The 19,838-nt window shown below is 42.2% G+C and overlaps 1 protein-coding gene across 4 annotated transcripts in view; it reads left to right on the top strand.

Annotated features, from left to right (window-relative positions):
- The window catches only part of FARP1 (FERM, ARH/RhoGEF and pleckstrin domain protein 1), a 268,168-nt gene that overhangs the window by 45,092 nt on the left and 203,238 nt on the right, over positions 1 to 19,838 (top strand). For all 4 annotated transcript variants that reach the window (XM_053311099.1, XM_053311101.1, XM_053311100.1 and 1 more), the window contains one exon: positions 15,609 to 15,803. In XM_053311099.1, coding sequence (XP_053167074.1) covers positions 15,633 to 15,803 — 171 coding nt within the window. In that variant the 5' untranslated portion in view covers positions 15,609 to 15,632. The remainder of the gene's footprint in view (positions 1 to 15,608; positions 15,804 to 19,838) is intronic.

The following is a 19,838-nucleotide window of genomic DNA, read 5'->3' as shown; positions in this document are numbered from 1 at the left end:
TGCAGACATGCCATACTGCCAACAGAGAAGAGGCCAAAAGCAAAATGATTTGCTCTTCATTTCTTTCCACCCCTGCCTTGGGCACAAAAACTTCCAAAATCACATTCTCCGGGTGGATCCAGGCCTGCATTGCACTGGCCTATGTGTCTTTGAAGCTTCTGATTCACCACCCACAGTACCTGCAGTGCATCTACCTCATCGGTATTTTTGGCCCAGGCACTGCTTCTGGAAATATGTAGAGCGGCTACCAGGTCATCCATCACTCCTTTCATTGGGCATTACAAGATTACTTCCTTTCAGTCTGATCAGGTGGCTTTCTGACGCACAGTTCTATCTCTTTCTCCATCTAACTCTTCTGTGCAACGGTCCTGGAACTGGGGTTTGGCACCTGCTGAGCACCAGAAGCTAGCCTTGCTTTCGCTCTGAATGTGGTCCTCCTGTCTGCAGAGCATGCTGGGTCTACAGCCCGCTTTAAGGGATGATCTCCATATACTGTGAAAAAGAACACTTCACATTAATACCAACATTTCTATTTTCTGTTTTCCAATTCAAGAATTCTTTCACACAGTTAGGGATGAAAATTAATCTTCTGTTTAAGTTACATGATGTGTAACTGACTTGGTCATCTGATATATCAAATTAACCCTTTAGAAATTGACTGAAACTTGGCTTAGCTACTTTTCAGCAGCAGTTTGCATTTCTTACAGCCTTGTCAAGCCAGCAGAGCCACAGTGCATTATGAAGCCCCCACAAAAAACCTGAATGCATGTTCCTTGCGACTGTAATAGTATTCGTGTTGTTACTTAATAAAATCTAAGAATTCTTCCTTGCTTCCACAACCAGTTGACTGTTAATGCTGATACTTAAGATCTGGAACTCTATTTCTATTACCCAGAATCAAATCTAGATTGGTGATAGCAATGCCAAGCCAAAACAGTGTAGTGTGTAGCACTTTAAAGGCTAAACATTTTGTTGTTTAGCTTTTAAACTAAACAAGCTGTTGTGGCTTTGATGCAGTCTATGCCATCTGGCTGGATTCCGATACAGTGGTCCCTCGACTTACGAACTACTCGACATAAGTATTTTTCGAGTTACAAACGGCAGTTTTAGATCCGGTTTTAGATGCGGTTTTTTCGACTTACAAATTTTTAGATGGGGTTTCCTCGACTTACGAATTTTACATGCGGTTTCCTTGACTTGCCTGCCTGTTTACTGCCTGTTTATTCTTGAAAAGAAATGTTCCTGTGCAGTTTGCAAGCCTTACTGGGGGTCTGGGTCTTTTTTCTAGGCTCCGGAACGCATTAATCCGTTCCCAATGCATTCCTATGGGAAACCGCTTTTCGACTTACAAACTTTTCGACTTACAAATGTGCATTCGGAACGGATTAATTTCGTAAGTAGAGGGACCACTGTATATCTGTTCTGATGGAATCCTGAATTCATGTGTCCTTTGCTTAGGGCTTGGGCACACCGATCATCTCTTGCATTTTCTTTGTCTTTTGGCCACATGGCAAAACTGTAGAGATTTTAAAATGTCTATAAACATGCCAACTTCCTAAACCACACGTCTGGCAATTAGGTTCTAGTTCACACAGGCGTGTGCTATTATAAATGTGTTCATATTTAAATGTTTACAGAATTTCCTTTTTGTAGTGTTTTGCAAGAACAAGATACTATTTAATGAATGTACAGAAATGCTTCCATAATGAATGCCATTTCAGCACTCACAACCGATCTGAGTGGACCTATGTTGGCACTCTCACAAATGTCTCAGTTAGGAAGAGAGGCTTACCAAAGAAAGAAAGAAAGAAAGAAATTGCTCACACAGTGTAGGAGGTCATTAATTTCAAGGCTTAAGGGCTTTAGCTAGTATTTTGGGTTGCTGGTATGGCAGTTTGTTTTGAAGATGGTCTTGGAACGCATCTGAAGAACCAGCCCTGAGCTCTCTTTGGATCTCAATATCTGTCCTACAGTATGTATGTGACCCTAACTTGCAGTGTTGCTGCTGCTGCTGCTAGTACTACAGTAACAATGCATATTTATATGCTGCTTTTCAACAAGTTCTTTAAAACATTAAAACAAGGGTCCTTTACTGAGCAGGAGGAGAATATTCTCTCTGATAGTTCAAATGTTATATGCACAAGCTGTGTTTGGCCTCCTTTCATCCACTGGTGTCTGCACTGCCTCTGAGGCTTGGCATGTATGTCTTGATTCTTCCACAGTTCTTTCATTGAAACCTAGAAAGAAATCTGATTACTTTACTCTTTTAAACACATCCTGCTTGGCTTTCACATTAAAAGGTTATGTGGGTGAGTGAGCACAAAACCTTCCAGCTGGTGCAAGTGTTTTATTTATATAAAAGTGCCTGCACCAAAGATCACATGGGTTTGAAGTTTAGTTAATTGCACTAAAAGGCATTCATATAAACACTGAGTTGAAAAGTTCACCTGAGATTGCACACGTTGCTCTTCTTCTTTTTCACAACCCATGGTGAAATCATTGTGGTGTGTTTTATTGTAGATACTGGGTTACATTTGTTACTCAGCTGATTGAAAGTGGGCATGTGGGGCCTGAGTTGGATTCTGCATTACATCTCCTGAAAGAGAGTGGTGGTTAATATTGCCCAAAAAACCTGTGGTGAACTTGAAACCTGTCTGTGTCTGTATTCCCTTCTAAAAAGGTGGTTGGGCTATAATACTGCAGCTTGTGTCCACAGATTTCTGGAAGAACGGTTGCTTGTTTTACATTTTGGTTAAGTTCGATAGAGTGATGGGTGTTTCATAACCAGATTCCATCTTTAAACTGTGCCTAACATTGTACGCAGTTATACAATGCAATATTATACATGCAATATTGGCATTGGGGAACCATTGAGACGGCTGCGCAACATGAAACGCAGCCCCAACTACATTGTGGAACAACTTGAAACAGCTTTCTGGGCGGTTGCACAGCACCGTGTCCCTTGTCTTCACTTTTTGTGTTGTTACCAGTTCCTGCGTTTCCCTCTTGTGTGTTCCCATTTCTGTGGCTAAAGTTGTGGCGTACTATGGGGGTGAGAGGGCAAATTTATGTGTGCTTGATAACCTCTTTAAGAGCTTTGCTAATATTAGCTAATGGCTAAACTGAGAAAATATAGTTAGTAACAGAGACACAAAGAGTCTGTTCTCATGCAGCCTAACCTGGGCTTGAGACACCTCGAGGAGGAGATCTGGTCTTGTGGTAACAAGTATGAATTGTCCCCTTTGCTAAGCAGGATCTGCCCTAGTTTACATTTGAATGGGAGACTACGTGTGTGAGCACTTTAAGATGTTCCTCTTTGGGGATGGGGCCACTCTGAGAATTGCATCCCGCACACTTGCATGAAGACGGTCCCAAGTTGCCTCCCTGACATCTCCAGGTAGGGCTGGGAGAGACTTCTGCCTGCAGCCTTGGAGATGCCGCTGCCCATCTGTGTAGACAATACTGAGTTAGATGGACCAATAGTCTGACTTGGTATAAGGCAGCTTCCTTTGTCCCTATGATGCCCAGCCTGAGTTAGGCTGTGCACGAGAACCACCAGGATTGTGCCCAATCCCGACAGGGCAGTGCCGCCTAGCCCTGCTGTTTATCCTGGCTGTTAGCTGAGGTTAAGGGAGCGAGCGCTCCCTTCTCCCATGCCAACTGTTTGTGTGTTCTCAGGGGCTATGTTTAGCCCTAGCAGCAGACACAGATTCTCCTCTTGGGGGAATCCTCCAACGCAACGCACGTGTTGCACGTTGCATTGTGAGATTCACGGAGCTGGCCCCGATCCCCTTGCCCTGCTCTGTACTTTACTGCTCGTGGAGCAGTGCTCCCACCAAGCCCACTAGTCCCTCGATTGTCTGTGGGGAAGGTAAGCTTTTTTGGAGCCTCTGGCCCCCTTGCCCACTAGCTCATGGAGATCATGAGAATCGCCCCAAAGACTGATAACTTGGTACTCCCTTTTAAAAACCGGTTTTCGGATTGAAGTGAAATACAGTTGTACAAACTATGCTTGAAGTCTGACTTTGCATTTAGGCATAGAGCAGCGGTGAAGATGGGGATTCATATGTTTCAGTAGAGACTTGAAATGAGGAACAAAATGTACCGGTCCTTCTGAATAGCTGAAGATTAGGTAGGTGACAGTGATGAAACAAACAAACAAACAAACAAACTCCTCTGCAAAGGATAATGTAGGCCAGGGTATTTGAAGATCTCTGAAGTCTGAAATAAGAAATTGTAGTTTTTATGTTGATTTTCTGGTCTTGGACCATAATAAACATCTATAGAATAATAAATAATAATTTAATAAAACATTATTTGTTAACTGCCCTGTTTCATAGGAAACATTTCTCCTCTCCTCTCCATTAGGCTCCAGTTTACAGATGCTAGACTGCCCACTTTCTGAGGTCTGGGGCATGGACAGGTTTTGTCACTGCTCCAATGGTGTCCACAGTTGCCATGTATTCAGCTGTGACAGAAGGTTATAGGCTGGGGTTGTCAAGGCCAGGAACATAGGAAGCCGCCACATACTAAGTCAGACCATAGGTCCATCTCGCTCAGCACTGTCTACCCAGACTGGCAGTGGCTTCTCCAAGGTTGCAGGCAGGAATCTCTGTCAGCCCTATCATGGAGATGCCAGGGAAGGAACTTGGAGCCTAAATGCTCTTCCCAGAGCGGCTCCATCCCCTAAGGGGAATATCTTACAGCGCTCACACTTCTAGTCTCCCTTTTGTATGCAACCAGGGCAGATCCTGCTTAGCTTAAGGGGACAAGTCATGCTTGCTACCACAAGACCAGCTCTCTTACCAGGCTCTCTCTGATGTGAGCTCCTACTCTCACAAGCTTTTCAGTGTTCTCTGTGGTTCAGAATATAATAGCAGCTGCACCCTAATTGCAATATACTGGGAACAGTGGCCATATTGCAAACTTTAGGGAATTTACAAAGCACTGTGTACTGCAGAAGACTTTCAGGGGCAACACAGGATGGAGTAGACTGAAGTGGTAGGCAATGCTACATTTGTATATGCCACTTTGTTTCTGCTTTAAGGGTCAGAAATATGCAGGGCTCCAAATCTATCAATGGGCATGAATCCCTTTTCTGACCATAGTATCCCCCCTCTCTCTTTTTTCCGGAATAGAATGACTACCAAAAATCTTTTTGGATAGTGAAGCCGATGCTGTTGCTTGCTACTAAATAGTAACTAGCAGAATCACTCATCACTGTTGTTCCCTTTTGGGAACGTTTGTGCCTCATTATTGTGCTGCTTATCTTTGTAACCTTGAGGCTGAACTATTGTAATGCACTCCATCCGGGGCTGCCTTTTAATGACTGTCTGGAAGTGATGCAGAACATGATGACCTGCCTCTTGGCAAGGTGAGTCACTGAGAGTATTTCACAGCAGTGCTCCATTTCTCTGGTGAACTGTGTCTGCCAGGCATATTCAGGGAGCTCATTTTGATTTACAGAACCCCCTGCCCTTTTGTTTCATCATGATCTCCAAGAACAGGTTCAGGTGAGGTGGAGAAGTGGCAAAAAAGGATGTATGAGTTACTCATACATTTGCTTGTTGCACTTCTGTGTTAAAGTTTGAGAGAAGATCTTATGTACATCTTCCTGCAGTGAAGTGAGATAAATGAATTGTGCACTAACTGTGGATTGCTCCATTTTATCTGTGCAACAACCCCATGAAGCAGCTTAGGTTGAGAGACAGTAACTTGCCTAAGTTCTTGGCCAACTGTGGGTCTGGACCTAGGTTTTCCAAGTCTGAGTCGAACACTATGTGCATTCTATGAATTTCCCATTTGAATGTTACACCAGAAGTGCAGATGCTAGATTCTGAAGTCTTCTGGATACATATACAGTTGCTGCTTTCCCATAACATCTGAAGCTGCTTTTAGACTGATGGAGAATTCAGCTGTATCAGTTCTACCACCTATAGTCTGTGTCCAGACATGTAGCATTTCCTTTTGGAGCCCACCAGCACCATCACATGGAAACTTTTCTTTTTCTAGGAAGAGCCAGCGTGGTGTAGTGGCTAGAGTGCTGGACTAGGACCGGGGAGACTCGAGTTCAAATCCCCATTCAGCCATGATACTTGCTTGGTGATTCTGGGCCAGTCACTTCCCTCTCAGCCTAACCTACTTCACAGGGTTGTTGTGAGGAGAAACCTAAGTATGTAGTACACCGCTCTGGGCTCCTTGGAGGAAGAGCGGGATATAAAATGTAAATAATAATAATACAGTTTTTTAAAAATAAAAAAATTATAAGAACTTTTTACTGAGCACTGACTTTTGGTGTATGTTCAGAACATGTACTGCAGGTTATCAAATCAAATTTATAGTGGCTATTTTATTCAGTATGTTTTCAAAATATCACTTTTATCCTGAGTTTTTGAAATGGTGAAAGCTAAAACAAGCATGTCTTACCTAAAGAAGAAAAAAATCCTCTGTTTTCTTCCTAGTTTCTTCACTAGTTTTAAATGAATTCATAAAAAATAATTTTGAAACGCTTAACATGTACCTTTTACAAAGGTTCTTACATATGCTTCTTAGTTGCAGAACTTTAAATCCTATTATATTCTATCAATATCTTCAGGTTACTGTAAAAATTCATAAGTAGCTTATTCATTGCCATTGCTTTTTAATTTAATTCCATTTGCTCATTAGTATAACTTATTCTCACATTTTCACTTTTATCTCTTAAGAGCTTTAAACCTTGGACAATAATTAATAGATGTCTTGTACTTTCCCCAAAATTCTTTATCGCTTACACTTCGTCTTGATCTGAATATCATTGCCCATATCCCTGTGTTTCTCGTTTGCATTTCTTACTGAGCAGGAAAAATATTTCGGTATAGTAACCCCTGAAGAATCCCCTCTTTGTTTTGCTGGGCAAGATGAATGCCTTGTGAGGTTGTAGTTCCTGCATAATGAATCTTTGTAATATAAACTGACTGATGGAGGCTTTTAGCACCCACCCTGTCGTGGCCTTGAGGTTACAATCCCAAATGTGTGTGTCTGGTGGGGGCGGGGGCACAAGATTGTACAACTTCTGAAATACTAAAGCTTGTGGGATCTGTTGAAAATCCAGTCATAGCACCCTCACAGGAAGCTCCTATAAAGCTGCTTTATCTTTCTAGCTCAGTACTATGTACTGAGGAGTGTACTGTGTACACTGACTGGCTTCAGACAGGAGTCTTTCCCAGTCCTACCAGGGGATACCAGGGATTGAACCTGGGGCCTTCTCCATGGAAAAGTCCCATGTTCTACCACTGACCTATGGCCCCAACACCTGCTTGTCTTATTTTGATCTGTGGGGGGATAGGTTGCAAAAGTGGCCTAAGCACTCATGGGTTTATGATCTGATACAAACCAAACTTAAACACACGAGTTCTAAAGGAGTGAGTGAAACATAAGAGTGGCTGCCATCTTGAAACAAGATAAGAATAAACATATCCTTCTCAGGATCCCAAAGGGATTCATCCCTTGTAATGTAAATTTGGTTTGTATCAAACTATAAACACAAAAGTTATTGAGAAGGGGACACATAGCCATAACAGACATGGATACTTTCCTTCAGAAAGTAGGCTACAAATCGGACCGAACAAGATGTAGCATTTCCTTGAGAGAGGATATTTTAGGATGCCTTTTAAGACTGGAAAATATGGCTCTAGATAGGAGAACCTGCTTGTGGAGACTGCTGACAAGAAGTGATTTAGGGTCTGGAAACAGTCCAACAGTGATCATCATGGTCCCACAGTCGAATGACAAGTCTTGCTCAAACTCCAGCATTTTATTATGACAATTCAAGTTTGTTGTTCCTGAAGCAGTAAAAATTAAACATAATAAAACTATCATCCAAAAAACTAGCAGCATAAAAAGTTTTAAAAGTCTGACAGAATACAAAGGGGTTTATTGCTTTTCGAAAGGAGGCCTGAGTTCAGAACTAGGTGGTGTTCCTCATGAAAGAGTTTCACAAAAGAGGGTTCTACCATTGCAAATGCACTATTCCTAGTAGATTACCATGTTGTCTGTAATAAATCCTTTTTACATGAGAGGTGGTTCCTCTGGGATCCTGATTGGAGTACTTTTATTCTGATCTGCCATATTGAAACAAGATGGTAGCTACTCATATTTTAAGCAACACTCATTGATTACTCTGCATTTACTGTCTTATACAAACCAAAGTTACAGTACGGAGGGGGTCCTAGGATATCGTAATGGGGATAGCTGTAAGATTCGCCGTATTGGAAGGAGTGGAAAGGAGGCTCTGTTGCTTAGAGCTTCATGTTTAAAATTTCTCTTCTCCCCTTTTCTTGCAAACACATCTTGACAAAGGTCCTGTTTGCTCTGCAAGATATGTGTTCAAGTATTGTTTAAGAGTTCTGGTTTTTCCTGTTTGTTCTGCTCATGTGTTTTCTTTTCTGCTTGTAATTATGCAAGTTAAGAACATGGATAAGTGCACACTTACTGTTGGTGGCCATGTCAGTATGTGAAGTAAAACTTCACATTTAGTGATTTCCACTTCTTCACACTCATCCCCTTCATATATTCATACGCTGCTGATCCTCTGAAACCTAAGGGCTATTCAGACATTTCTTCCCTAACCTGCATTATCCTTGTATAGAGAATAGGAACGGCTTGGGTTGTATTTTCTCCTCTCTCATCTCCTTTTATTGCAGGAAGAAGTGAATCGCTGAAGAGGGAGATAGATCTCAGGGCTCTCTGGAAACTGTCCAAAGAGATGTGAGCACATCTCTTCTGACCCTGGGGGATAAACCCTTTCTAAAAATAGTTGAATCTGCCTGGATCAAAGGAGACCAATAACTGGGATCTCTCACTTCTGTTGTTTACCTCTTTCTGGGGAGGGAAGACATGAATGTGTTGTCTGCTCCTGATCTATCCTCAGGGGCAGTGCAGTGGGGAAAATAATGTCCTTCTAGGATCCTAGATTTGAAGCTACCAGAAACAGAGTGGGTGGCTTTCTGGGTTGCATAGTGCTGTGCTTAATAGATGTGCCATTCTTTCAATGAAGTCCTTATTCACTGCCAGAGAGTTGCTTCCTTATCCTTATCAGCTTCATTAAATATCCAGGCAGAAAATATTCTAGTTTCATCTCAAATGGACCAAGAGTCTCTTCTTTTTGCCTTTAAAGATTCAGGTATGTCTGGCTAATTAAGTAAAAAAACAAAGCAAAACATCCTACAAAAAGATAACAGCCCTTAATTTCCCCTTAATAATGTATTTGCTTACAGTGATACAAGACTTAAACATATTTCTTATCCAAGAAAAGAGGCTTTGTAATATAAAATGAAATGTCTTTGGAACCCTACATGTGTTTTACATCAGGGTGTAGCTTGTACTATCAGAAGAGTATGTACTACAGATCTCTCCAGCATGTGCTGAGCAACAGCATATAATCATCTTTAGTCAGGTGGGCTTATATTGCAGGACTATACAAATGATGGATAGCAGAAAGGGCTTACAAATTTTGATAGTTTGCTGTACCACATGTTCACCACTTATGCTCAGGGAGGGGTTTTAATTGGTGTGTCCCACTGAATACAGTGTGGGGATGAGGTTGCAGCTCAATGGAAGAGCACATGCTTTACATGCAGAAGGCTCCAAGTTCAATCTCTGACACTTCCAGGTGAGGTTGGGAAAGACCTCTGTCTGAAACCCTAGAAAGGTGTTTCTCTAAAAGGGAAAAAGAATCTGAGGCACCTCATGCTAACTTTGTAAAGGATTAAAGCAGTGAAATGCCTCACTATTTTCCAAGGCTCGGTGTGAAGTTAGGGAAATGCCATATCCCCAGGTTGGATCTGGAGAAGCGCAGGGGATCTCCCCAGAATAAATAATATTTGCCAGTGGTAAAAGAACAAGAACCTTTGTGGACTCCTGGATAGTAGCTGTGTTGTAGTTTTCCACAATGCTTTTCAAATTTGTGAAACTATTATATCTGTGAAACATGGTCTCACATACACAGCCCTCAGGGACAGATTCCTGGCAGCAAACAGGGGTTTGCAAGAAAGGGAGAGAAGTGCTGGTCTGTGGAACAGTGCTGCAATGTAACTAGTGTTCTGGTTCTCTGCAAGGGCAGAATCTTGCTCCACCCTCGTAAAGCTGTGGAGAATGTGGGCCATTGTTGCAGATTATGGGGAGAGTTCTAGGACACAGACCTAGTTCATGAGGATGCTGACCAGGCCTGTTAGGCCTCATTGTCACTGCAAGTGACTGATGCTGCATCTTGCAACAACTCAACAGTCCCATGTGGCTGTCCATTGCAGAGAAATTTGTAGTGTTGAACTATTGATCTGTCAGATAAATTTGTTCACCAATATATTCGTTGTGAGGAAGCTTTTCTGGGCTTCTGAAGAGTCCCAGGATTTGTCAGAATACAGTTTGTAAAACACTGGTGTACAACATACTTGCTAACTTACATCCTCCTTTTGCATGTATACCACTGCGTTCACAGATCAGCATGAGTGGTGTTCGTACTCTAGGAATAGAATGTCTCACTGGTAAATGTTGCCTTTCCCCTGATATATTGTTGCACTGTTAACTTAACTTAATATGGCAGAAGGGCGGGGAGCAGTGATGGGCAATCCTAGAAACGGGCATTTCCTTCCTGGTGTTTCCTACTTATGGCCTCCAGTGCCCTGACCATGTCGTGAAATGCACAGAATGACTGGGTCTATCATTAGTGTATGTTTGTTCATCCAGAAAGTAACATTCCTGTTCCTTCTGTTTTGTTGCATGCTTGTTAATGATCATTGATCGGAGCATAAATGCATGAGGGATGGAAAGGCAATTACCCAACTAGACAGTAGCAGCAGGCTTGGTCTGAAACACAGTCTGTCAAAATAACAAAGGAAAAAAGTGAAATAAAACTTTGAGATGATGCATGTGATTTGACAAATCAAACTAATGACCCTTGTATTATGTATCAAATTGTAAAGCAAGACAATTAATGAAAAGTCATGCTCTGTTGCATCATCTCAACAATTGTTCTTTCCTGGGAGAATAGAAAGAATGTGAGACTGCAGAGCAATTGGAAATTCAAGTAGCAATTCATTTAAAGTTAAGACCAGTAAACTAATTAGAATACTTGAGTTTCCATTGAAGTATACAATCCTTAGTTTTCTGTAATCTAAGTAAAAGGCCATACAGGAATGTGTTCTTTCAAAATGATGTTGTTACTTTCCTATTAGCTTTTCAGAACTAATTATGTTGTGTCAATATCTAGCAGTATTTGTCCAATTCCTGCTACATTCAGCCAACTTGTTCTGGGATTAGCCTTGCCTCAGTATTGAGTGGCTATTGAGAAAATTCTTACAATCGAAGAGCTGGAGATTGGCAGAATTAATTGATGTTTTTATACAATAGTAGCTCTCTTGGTGCCATACAGTTCTTATACATGTTACTTCTTGGAATCTAAGTGAACTTGCCAAACATAATTTGACTTTAACTCTTATTGCAATAGGGAAAAGTGGAGATCTTTCCTCCTTACTGCTTAGCTCTATCTCCCCCCACCAAAAAACTTTACTACTAATAATATCTACATAATATATACCTATACAGATATACAGTTCCCCCAAAAGATCATCCAAATATCTTCATTGTAAGGGGGAGAAAGACATATGATTGAACATTGTCTTGAGACTTTTCAGTGCATGACAAATAGGTCCATTTTTCAAATAATCTGTTCATCCATTATGAATTTTTTTAATAATTTAGAAGCTACAGCCATGTCCCAGATTATAGTAATTTAGAAGCTACAGCCATGTCCTAGATACCAGTCCAAAAGTACTGAACATGTCCAAATCAGATGAATTTGCATGATCGGTTTGGCATCACAACAAATATCCTGAGTTCAGCTATACATTTGGTTTTATTTATGTAGAGTTAAATACAGTTGAATCTGTATTTTTTTAAGAGAATGTCTAAAGCAGCTGACATTAATCTAACTGGTATGTTCATCCAGATCCAAGTCCACTCAACATTTGTACCTCTTCATATATGTGTTTTCCTCATTTTTAAATAAATTTTCAGGATTACTTATTAAATTTTAGCAATAACAAATATCTGACCAGTTTTGTGAGGTTTCCAGCACCATTTAGTAATTCAAAGAGGATTATCTCTCTTACTCTTTCATCTTTCTTGTCCAGTGATAGAATAGTTTGTCTGGCATGAAGGTAATGAAACCTTACTTGTCTTTGACCTTCCTTAGCTTCAGTCAGTTCTTCATATGATAAGGTACATTGATCTTTCATAAGATTCTATAATAAATCCAGTTTACATTCTTATCATAATGCTATATATATTCCTGCTTTCTGCCTTTACATATGCTTAGTTGTTCATGATAAAAAAGTGACATACAGTTGTCCCTCACCAACCGCAGATTCGTCTAATGAGGCTTTGAGGACGCACAAATGGTGGTCTCGCCGAATGTGACTTGAGTATGTGCAGTGTCCATGTCAACTTGCATAGACTCTGGCTGCACACTACCATACATACAATTACTAAAGAGCAAGTCACATTCATTTCAACAGCAGGATGTCTCCTAAGTAAATGTGCTAAGATTAGTGATTTTTAGTGATTCTCAAATGATTTCTCTTTGTTTTTGAGCTGCATACACTACGACGGTTCCCCTAACCCCAGTTTTCATTGATACATAGTCTTGCCAACCACGATTTTTCCAGCTATGAACAGAACCCTTGCAGTTAGCAAAGGACGACTGTATAAGGAACTAATCTTGTGTTTAGCAATGGTTTCACCTCACAACTTGCTTCTAATACTGCATAGAAAGGAGCAATATTTCATACTAGCTGATCTGGCGCAGAGCATCTGTGCCCCTAGTTCTACCTGTCTCTACCACCCCCTTCATTTTGTATTCAGCCCCAGTCCATTCTCTCCCCTCCCTTCAGCCCCATTCGGTTCTACCCCTCCCAGTATGCTTTCTCTCCTTGCCCTCCGGCGGCGCTTTCCCTCGCCGCCTGCCCACCACCGCTTTCCCTCACTGCCCGCCGGCTGGCCTGGCTGCCGCTTTCCCTCATGGCCTGCTGGCCAGCTGGCGTGGCCACCATCCGCCCATCCCTGTGATGTGTAAGTTTAAGAGGGTGTGCATATATATCTGACTGCAAGCCTGCTCTTGGATGCATGTGAGAGCCACTGGGATTGCACCCAGTCCTGGCGGTGATTCGGTGGCAAACCTACCTACTACAGGTGAAACTCGAAAAATTAGAATATCGTGCAAAAGTTCATTAATTTCAGTTATGCAAATTAAAAGGTGAAACTGATATATGAGATAGACACATTACATGCAAAGCGAGATAAGTTAAGCCTTAATTTGTTATAATTGTGATGATCATGGCGTACAGCTCATGAGAACCCCAAATCCACAATCCCAGAAAATTAGAATATTGTGAAAAGGTTCAACAGTCTAGGCTCCAGGTGTCCCACTCCAGTCAGCTAATCAATCCATAACACCTGCAAAGGGTTCCTGAGCCTTTAAATGGTCTCTCAGTCTGGTTCATTAGGAATCACAATCATGGGAAAGACTGCTGACTTGACAGTTGTGCAGAAAACCATCATTGACACCCTCCATAAGGAGGGAAAGCGTCAAAAGGTAATTGCAAAAGAAGTTGGATGTTCCCAAAATGCTGTATCAAAGCACATTAATAGAAAGTTATGTGGAAGGGGAAAGTGTGGAAGAAAAAGGTGCACAAGCAGCAGGGATGACCGCAGCCTGGAGAGGATTGTCAGGAAAAGGCCATTCAAAAGTGTTGTGGACTTTCACAAGGAGTGGACTGAGGCTGGAGTTAGTGCATCAAGAGCCACCACACACAGACGGATCCTGGACATGGGCTTCAAATGTCGTATTCCTCTTGTCAAGCCGCTCCTGAACAACAAACAACGTCAGAAGCGTCTTAGCTGGGCTCAAGAAAAAAAGAACTGGTCTGTTGCTCAGTGGTCCAAAGTCCTCTTTTCTGATGAGAGCAACTTTTGCATCTCATTTGGAAACCAAGGACCCAGAGTCTGGAGGAAGAATGGAGAGGCACACAATGCAAGATGCTTGAAGTCCAGTGTGAAGTTTCCACAGTCTGTGTTGATTTGGGGAGCCATGTCATCTGCTGGTGTTGGTCCACTGTGCTTCATTAAGTCCAGGGTCAACGCAGCCGTCTATCAGAAGATTTTGGAGCACTTCATGCTTCCTTCCGCAGACGAGCTGTATGGGGATGCTGACTTCATTTTCCAGCAGGACTTGGCACCTGCCCACACTGCCAAAAGTACCAAAACCTGGTTCCGTGACCATGGGATTACTGTGCTTGATTGGCCAGCAAACTCGCCTGACCTGAACCCCATAGAGAATCTATGGGGCATTGCCAAGAGAAGGATGAGAGACATGAGACCAAACAATGCAGAAGAGCTGAAGGCCGCTATTGAAGCATCCTGGTCTTCCATAACACCTCATCAGTGCCACAGGCTGATAGCATCCATGCCATGCCGCATTGAGGCAGTAATTGCTGCAAAAGGGGCCCAAACCAAGTACTGAATACATATGCATGCTTATACTTTTCAGAGGTCCGATATTGTTCTATTTACAATCCTTGTTTTATTGGTTTCATGTAATATTCTAATTTTCTGAGATTGTGGATTTGGGGTTCTCATGAGCTGTACGCCATGATCATCACAATTATAACAAATTAAGGCTTGACTTATCTCGCTTTGCATGTAATGCGTCTATCTCATATATCAGTTTCACCTTTTAATTTGCATTACTGAAATTAATGAACTTTTGCATGATATTCTAATTTTTCGAGTTTCACCTGTAAATGATGTCAAAGCAGTGAGTGCTCCCTTAGCCCCATTTTCCTGATGATGTGCATTGCCGGCTGCTTTCAGCCGATGCTGCAACATTGATGGGCGCCTGTCGGTCGCTGGGGGTATTGTGGGAGTTCCGGTGGCTGGGACGATACATCCTGACCCCTGCACCTCTGTGCAGCCAGGGGGAGCAGTGGCACATGTGGGCATGCGGGATTGCATGCCTTGACCCTCCCAGACCCAGCATCCAGATCATCTGCAGCGAAGGCTAGCTTCGGCTGCCTTCCCCGCCGCCCACCCAGAAGCCCTCTCACACGATCATGAGAAAGGGCTCAATGTGTATTTGGCATACACATCTGCACAAGAATTTCATGGAATCCCGAAGGTCTCTAGGCTATATATTTTCTTGATCTTTCCTGCTTTTGGCATACAGGGAGATTTACTGAGTATTTTTTAAAGCAGTGATATTCAAGTACCTACTCCTGTTAATTTCATCATCTAAAATGTCAGCAGATTTTAGAAGTTTTAATATTTAGCTAGTACAATTCAGAAAATCAAATAGAAATGTGAGGTGATTGAAACACCCTTGTATGTAAAGTTCACACATGTTTGTGGAAAAGCATTGGGCATATGCCCTTAGTATTCTAAAGGAAAAGGAATGCTTTATATTATTGGAAGTACAGTTTCACAGTATGATAAATTCTTGCATCCTTTGTTTCCTATGAGTACCTTTAAATAATGTTACCTCATGGTTTTGTTTGTTTGTTTGTTTCTCCCTCTATCAGAAATAGAAGCTTGTTATTCCAAACATGGGTGAAGTGGAGCAGAAGCCAACAGCAGGATCCCGGTTAGGAGTTCAGGAGAATGCTGGGATCAGTACTTTGGAACATGGACAAAAACTACCAGTGACACCTACAGGAAAACTTATTTCTATCAAAATCCAGATGCTGGATGATATGCAGGAAGCTTTTGAAGTTCCGGTAAGATGATATTCTGAGTTTGGTTCATTGCTGACTGGTCACTGTTTTACAGTGAACAAAAGTACTTTTGTATTTGTTTGTAATTTTTTAAAAATTATGCCCATGGTTTTAAACTGTGATCAGAATAAAGTTAACTATTTTTGCTCTACATTCACAGAATGTTTAAAAACAGTTAACATTTTGGGCTGCTACTGCATCATGCTTTCTTCTACTTAACATCCAAGTACTCTCAATACAAACCAGCTAAACCACAATACTGGGGGATAAGCTAATTAAATTCTGTTAGCATGAATGGGATAGAATCTTGCATCTGCAAGGGTATAGTCTTTACCCTGAATACTTTTCTGCATGCCCAAGAGGTCTTTGCCTGGAGTAAAGTCCTCTCCTCCTTGCCATCCCCTCACTGAGACTGCAACTGTGTCTGCACAAGAAGATCCTTCAATTACTATTTATATCTAAATAAGATGAATGATGTAATAGCATAACTGCAGGTATGGTCTTTCCTTAATATGCATCATATATGGTGAAATGTATTATAAAAAACTGATTTGCTCTTTCTTAACAGTCTTATATAATGTTTGAAAATTTCAGTCTGTGTTGATTTTCTGGGTAAGCATTGGTTCTGGATGTCTGAAACTTTACAATTGCACTCTTTCACTTTCTGTTGCTGGCTTACAATGTGACCTGAGGGCAGTTGATCGGCCTTATAGGATTGACTTTCCATCTGTTTCAAACAGGGATTTGCTTTTGTAGTGCTGTTGTCTTTTTAATGCAATTCTTGTCATTTTGGAACATGGGCACGGTGATCCTATAGTCCAACTATAGCGTCGGCCACTAATGCAAACATAATCTAATCTTGATCCTGTGCTCAGCCAGCAGCAAAGTCAACAGCACAACAGTAGCTGCAGAAACGAAAGCTAATGTGGCAACACTGTCAGATACTTCCTTGGTGCCCCTGGATCCTCAGCAATCATATGTCACTTGCTGATGCACCCATATTAGTCTTGCAGGGAAGGCACTAGGCAACACACTGTAACATAGGAATGTCACACTGGGATCACTCTAATCTATTATGTGAATACATGTCACTTACATAAAACTGAATACATTCAATGTTAGTTGACAGTGGCAAAGCTTTCACAGGAGAAAGGTTCAGTAACATTGCTGATGATTCCAAAACTGGCCGTACGAATAAACTGCACACTGCAAATTTATATTGATGTCTGTGCAAGGGGAACAAAATTTTTGCTAGGAGAGGTAAGGTAGATGAATGGATAAAGAAGATTGCAAGTTATTACATTAAGCCTGCACTGCTGAGCACTGAGTTCCTGGTAACTCAGCAGGAAAGGGCAGTGTAATGGGAGATGTGAGTTCAGATTCTACCCTGGGAAGATGACTGGCCTTTAAAAGCTAAAGCCCACCTTCTGGATGTCCTGATCATAATAATAAATTCTAAATATAAAGCAAAGCAGGACTGGAGCCTGGGCCTCTCACGCCATGCCACAGCACCATTACTACAACTACAGAAGCAAACAGAAAAAACACCCATGATAGGGCCTTTTGTAATTTCCCACCATATTTATACATCACTCCTTGAGATCTAAACCATATAGCTCACTAAGGGAGGAGAACATAGTTCAGTGAGAAAGCAAAAGCTTTGCACATGGACCAGTAGCCTCATTCAGGCAACTGTCTGCATTCTTGACCCAGGATATTTTGTCAAAATCCCTTAAATCCATTTTGTGATATGCACATGTTGCTTTATTATGCTAGGGGACATCAGCCACTGAGATTTAATATAATTAGGTCCTGATATTTCAGAGTATTTCCCAAATTAATTACAGGCAGACAACAACAGAATGCTGGTGTTCGGGACCTCCCACATGTGTGGCAGGCAGCAGTGTTGCACAGAGAAAGTGAACAGAAAAGACTGTTACGTTGAACTGACTTTAATCTATAAGGCTGTTCTCACAAGCAGCCTAACTCAGGCTAGGACAGCCCGGCCTGGGTTAGGCTGCTTGTGTGCAGTGCGGGGGTCTGTGCAGATCTCAGTGCTGCCCGCCCACCAGGATTGTGTGTGTACTCCGGCTGCTTGCAGCCCGAGCGCACACAAAAATGGGTGCCTTGCCCACTGGACTGCGCTTGTAGCATGGTGCATTGTGCAATATCTGGAACACATTGTCCCGTCCTCTGGAGATCTGCACTGCTTGAAGTGGCGTGGATCATTCTGGGAGTGTGGGTCATGCTTACAGAAGCATTTCTTTGATCATCTGGGGGGAAGGTAAGTTGGACTTTGCCTTCCCCCGCAGCCTGCCTGGTCGTGTGAATGGGCTTTATCTGTGAGGCACTAAGGAGACTTAAGTTGGGGATTCTGACAGCAGAATCCAGGCATCTTACTCTCTGTTCTACCGTGCTATTTGAACCTTGGCAGAGGTCAGGCGACAGAATGGGCCAATGGAACTACACTTGGTCTTATAATTCTGCTGACTTAGGCCTGGCTCTTCGGTCTGAGCAATTTGTTGCTCATGCATGGTTTGAGCTGCTTTGAGACTGTACTTCTCTGCTTAGCTATTTACTTGTATCCCAGTTCAGTGACTAGCTTGTCTCCAGAGTGCGAGCAGTGACTCTCTCATGCTAAGATTTAATGCATGAAGCCATGTTTAACTAATACCTTCTTCACAGACTGTACTACGCTCCACAGACTTGCTGACATTGATTTGATTGGAACTAGGATGATGATACATTACAAGTGGTCAAGGTTTCCTCCTTTTATTAAGACTTTGGGAGATGTTAAATCGTATAGTACTGGTGGTCGTTTTTCTTTTCTTGTCAGAAATGGGTAGTTTTAAAATTGTTTTCATGGGTTTATAGCAGAATTTGAGAGAAAGTTACTTGTTAGCCTCTGATGCAGTCATGCTCTGATTAATTACTTGTCCTTCTGTACAAATATACATTAGCCTATGGCTAACTCTGTGTAACTTGTTAAATGATGATGAAGCTATTCACACGCACATGCAAAACCGGGTTAAGGAAGCCCGGTCTGGTTTTGCACACACATGTTTAACGCCAGAATCGGGCCCAGTCCTGCTGCCATGGCAAACCTCCCTACAGAGCCACCCTCCAAAATGAGGTTAGGAGGGCGAATGCCTGTTTCTACTATCATCTACCAGCCGTGGCTGCTTGCAGCCATGGCTGGCCGACTCCGAGGCTCCCGGTTGGCTTTGGGGAGGGGAGGATAGGGGGACTCCCCATAATGCACTGTGAAATTGAGCAGTACATCATAGGAGCTCCAGGGGGCAGGGTGGCGTGGGACAATGCGTCTGGCACCCCGATCCTTGGAGCTATTGGCAGCAACCAGTAATCATCTGGGTGGGCAATCTGCCCGCCCAAAGGGAAGAACCTGATTGTCTGTGGGGAGTTAAGCTTTTTAAGGTTTCCTCCCCACTAGCCCTCTTGCCCTTTCTCCCTGCTTGTGAAAAAGGGCTCGATATATAGTTTATTGAGATTTGATTGTGGATATGTGTTGGATGAGATGCTCTTTGTTGTGGTGATGCTCTGCCATAGGTCCCCAACCTCTCCTCCTATTCCCTTTCCTCACCCCTCAATTTTCCAAGGCTTCAGTAATGTTTGCTTCATACCAAGCCCTTCATCCACGAGCTAATGTGGGTCATGCATCAGAAGGATAGATATCATGTGGTTTTATAATGGTGGTATGCTGGCACCCAGAAATGTTAAAAATGCCGACCACAGGACTGGAAATATATTTCATTCATATGAAGTGCCCATTACTTTCTGTTCAAACAAAATTCCTAGTTTACAACTGTCTTTGCTCAAAGCATTTGTCTCTTCCGCCCCCAGCCTCCCCCTCTGTAATGTAGATGGGCCTTATAGTGATTTTATCTTATAAAACTTTCAATATACAAGTCTGGGAGAAGCATCAGAAATGGAGGCTGGGCAGAAACAACAAAGCAACAGTTTTAAGCTTTCTGTGCTTGCCTTAACTGCTACGTGAAAGTTGCCTTTCCCTCCAACTTT

This window comes from Hemicordylus capensis, chromosome 3, assembly GCF_027244095.1.
Source record: "Hemicordylus capensis ecotype Gifberg chromosome 3, rHemCap1.1.pri, whole genome shotgun sequence".
Classification (NCBI taxonomy): Eukaryota; Metazoa; Chordata; class Lepidosauria; order Squamata; family Cordylidae; genus Hemicordylus; species Hemicordylus capensis.
The sequence above is the reverse complement of the archived record's forward strand: the minus strand, read 5'-3'. Positions and strand labels throughout refer to the sequence as shown.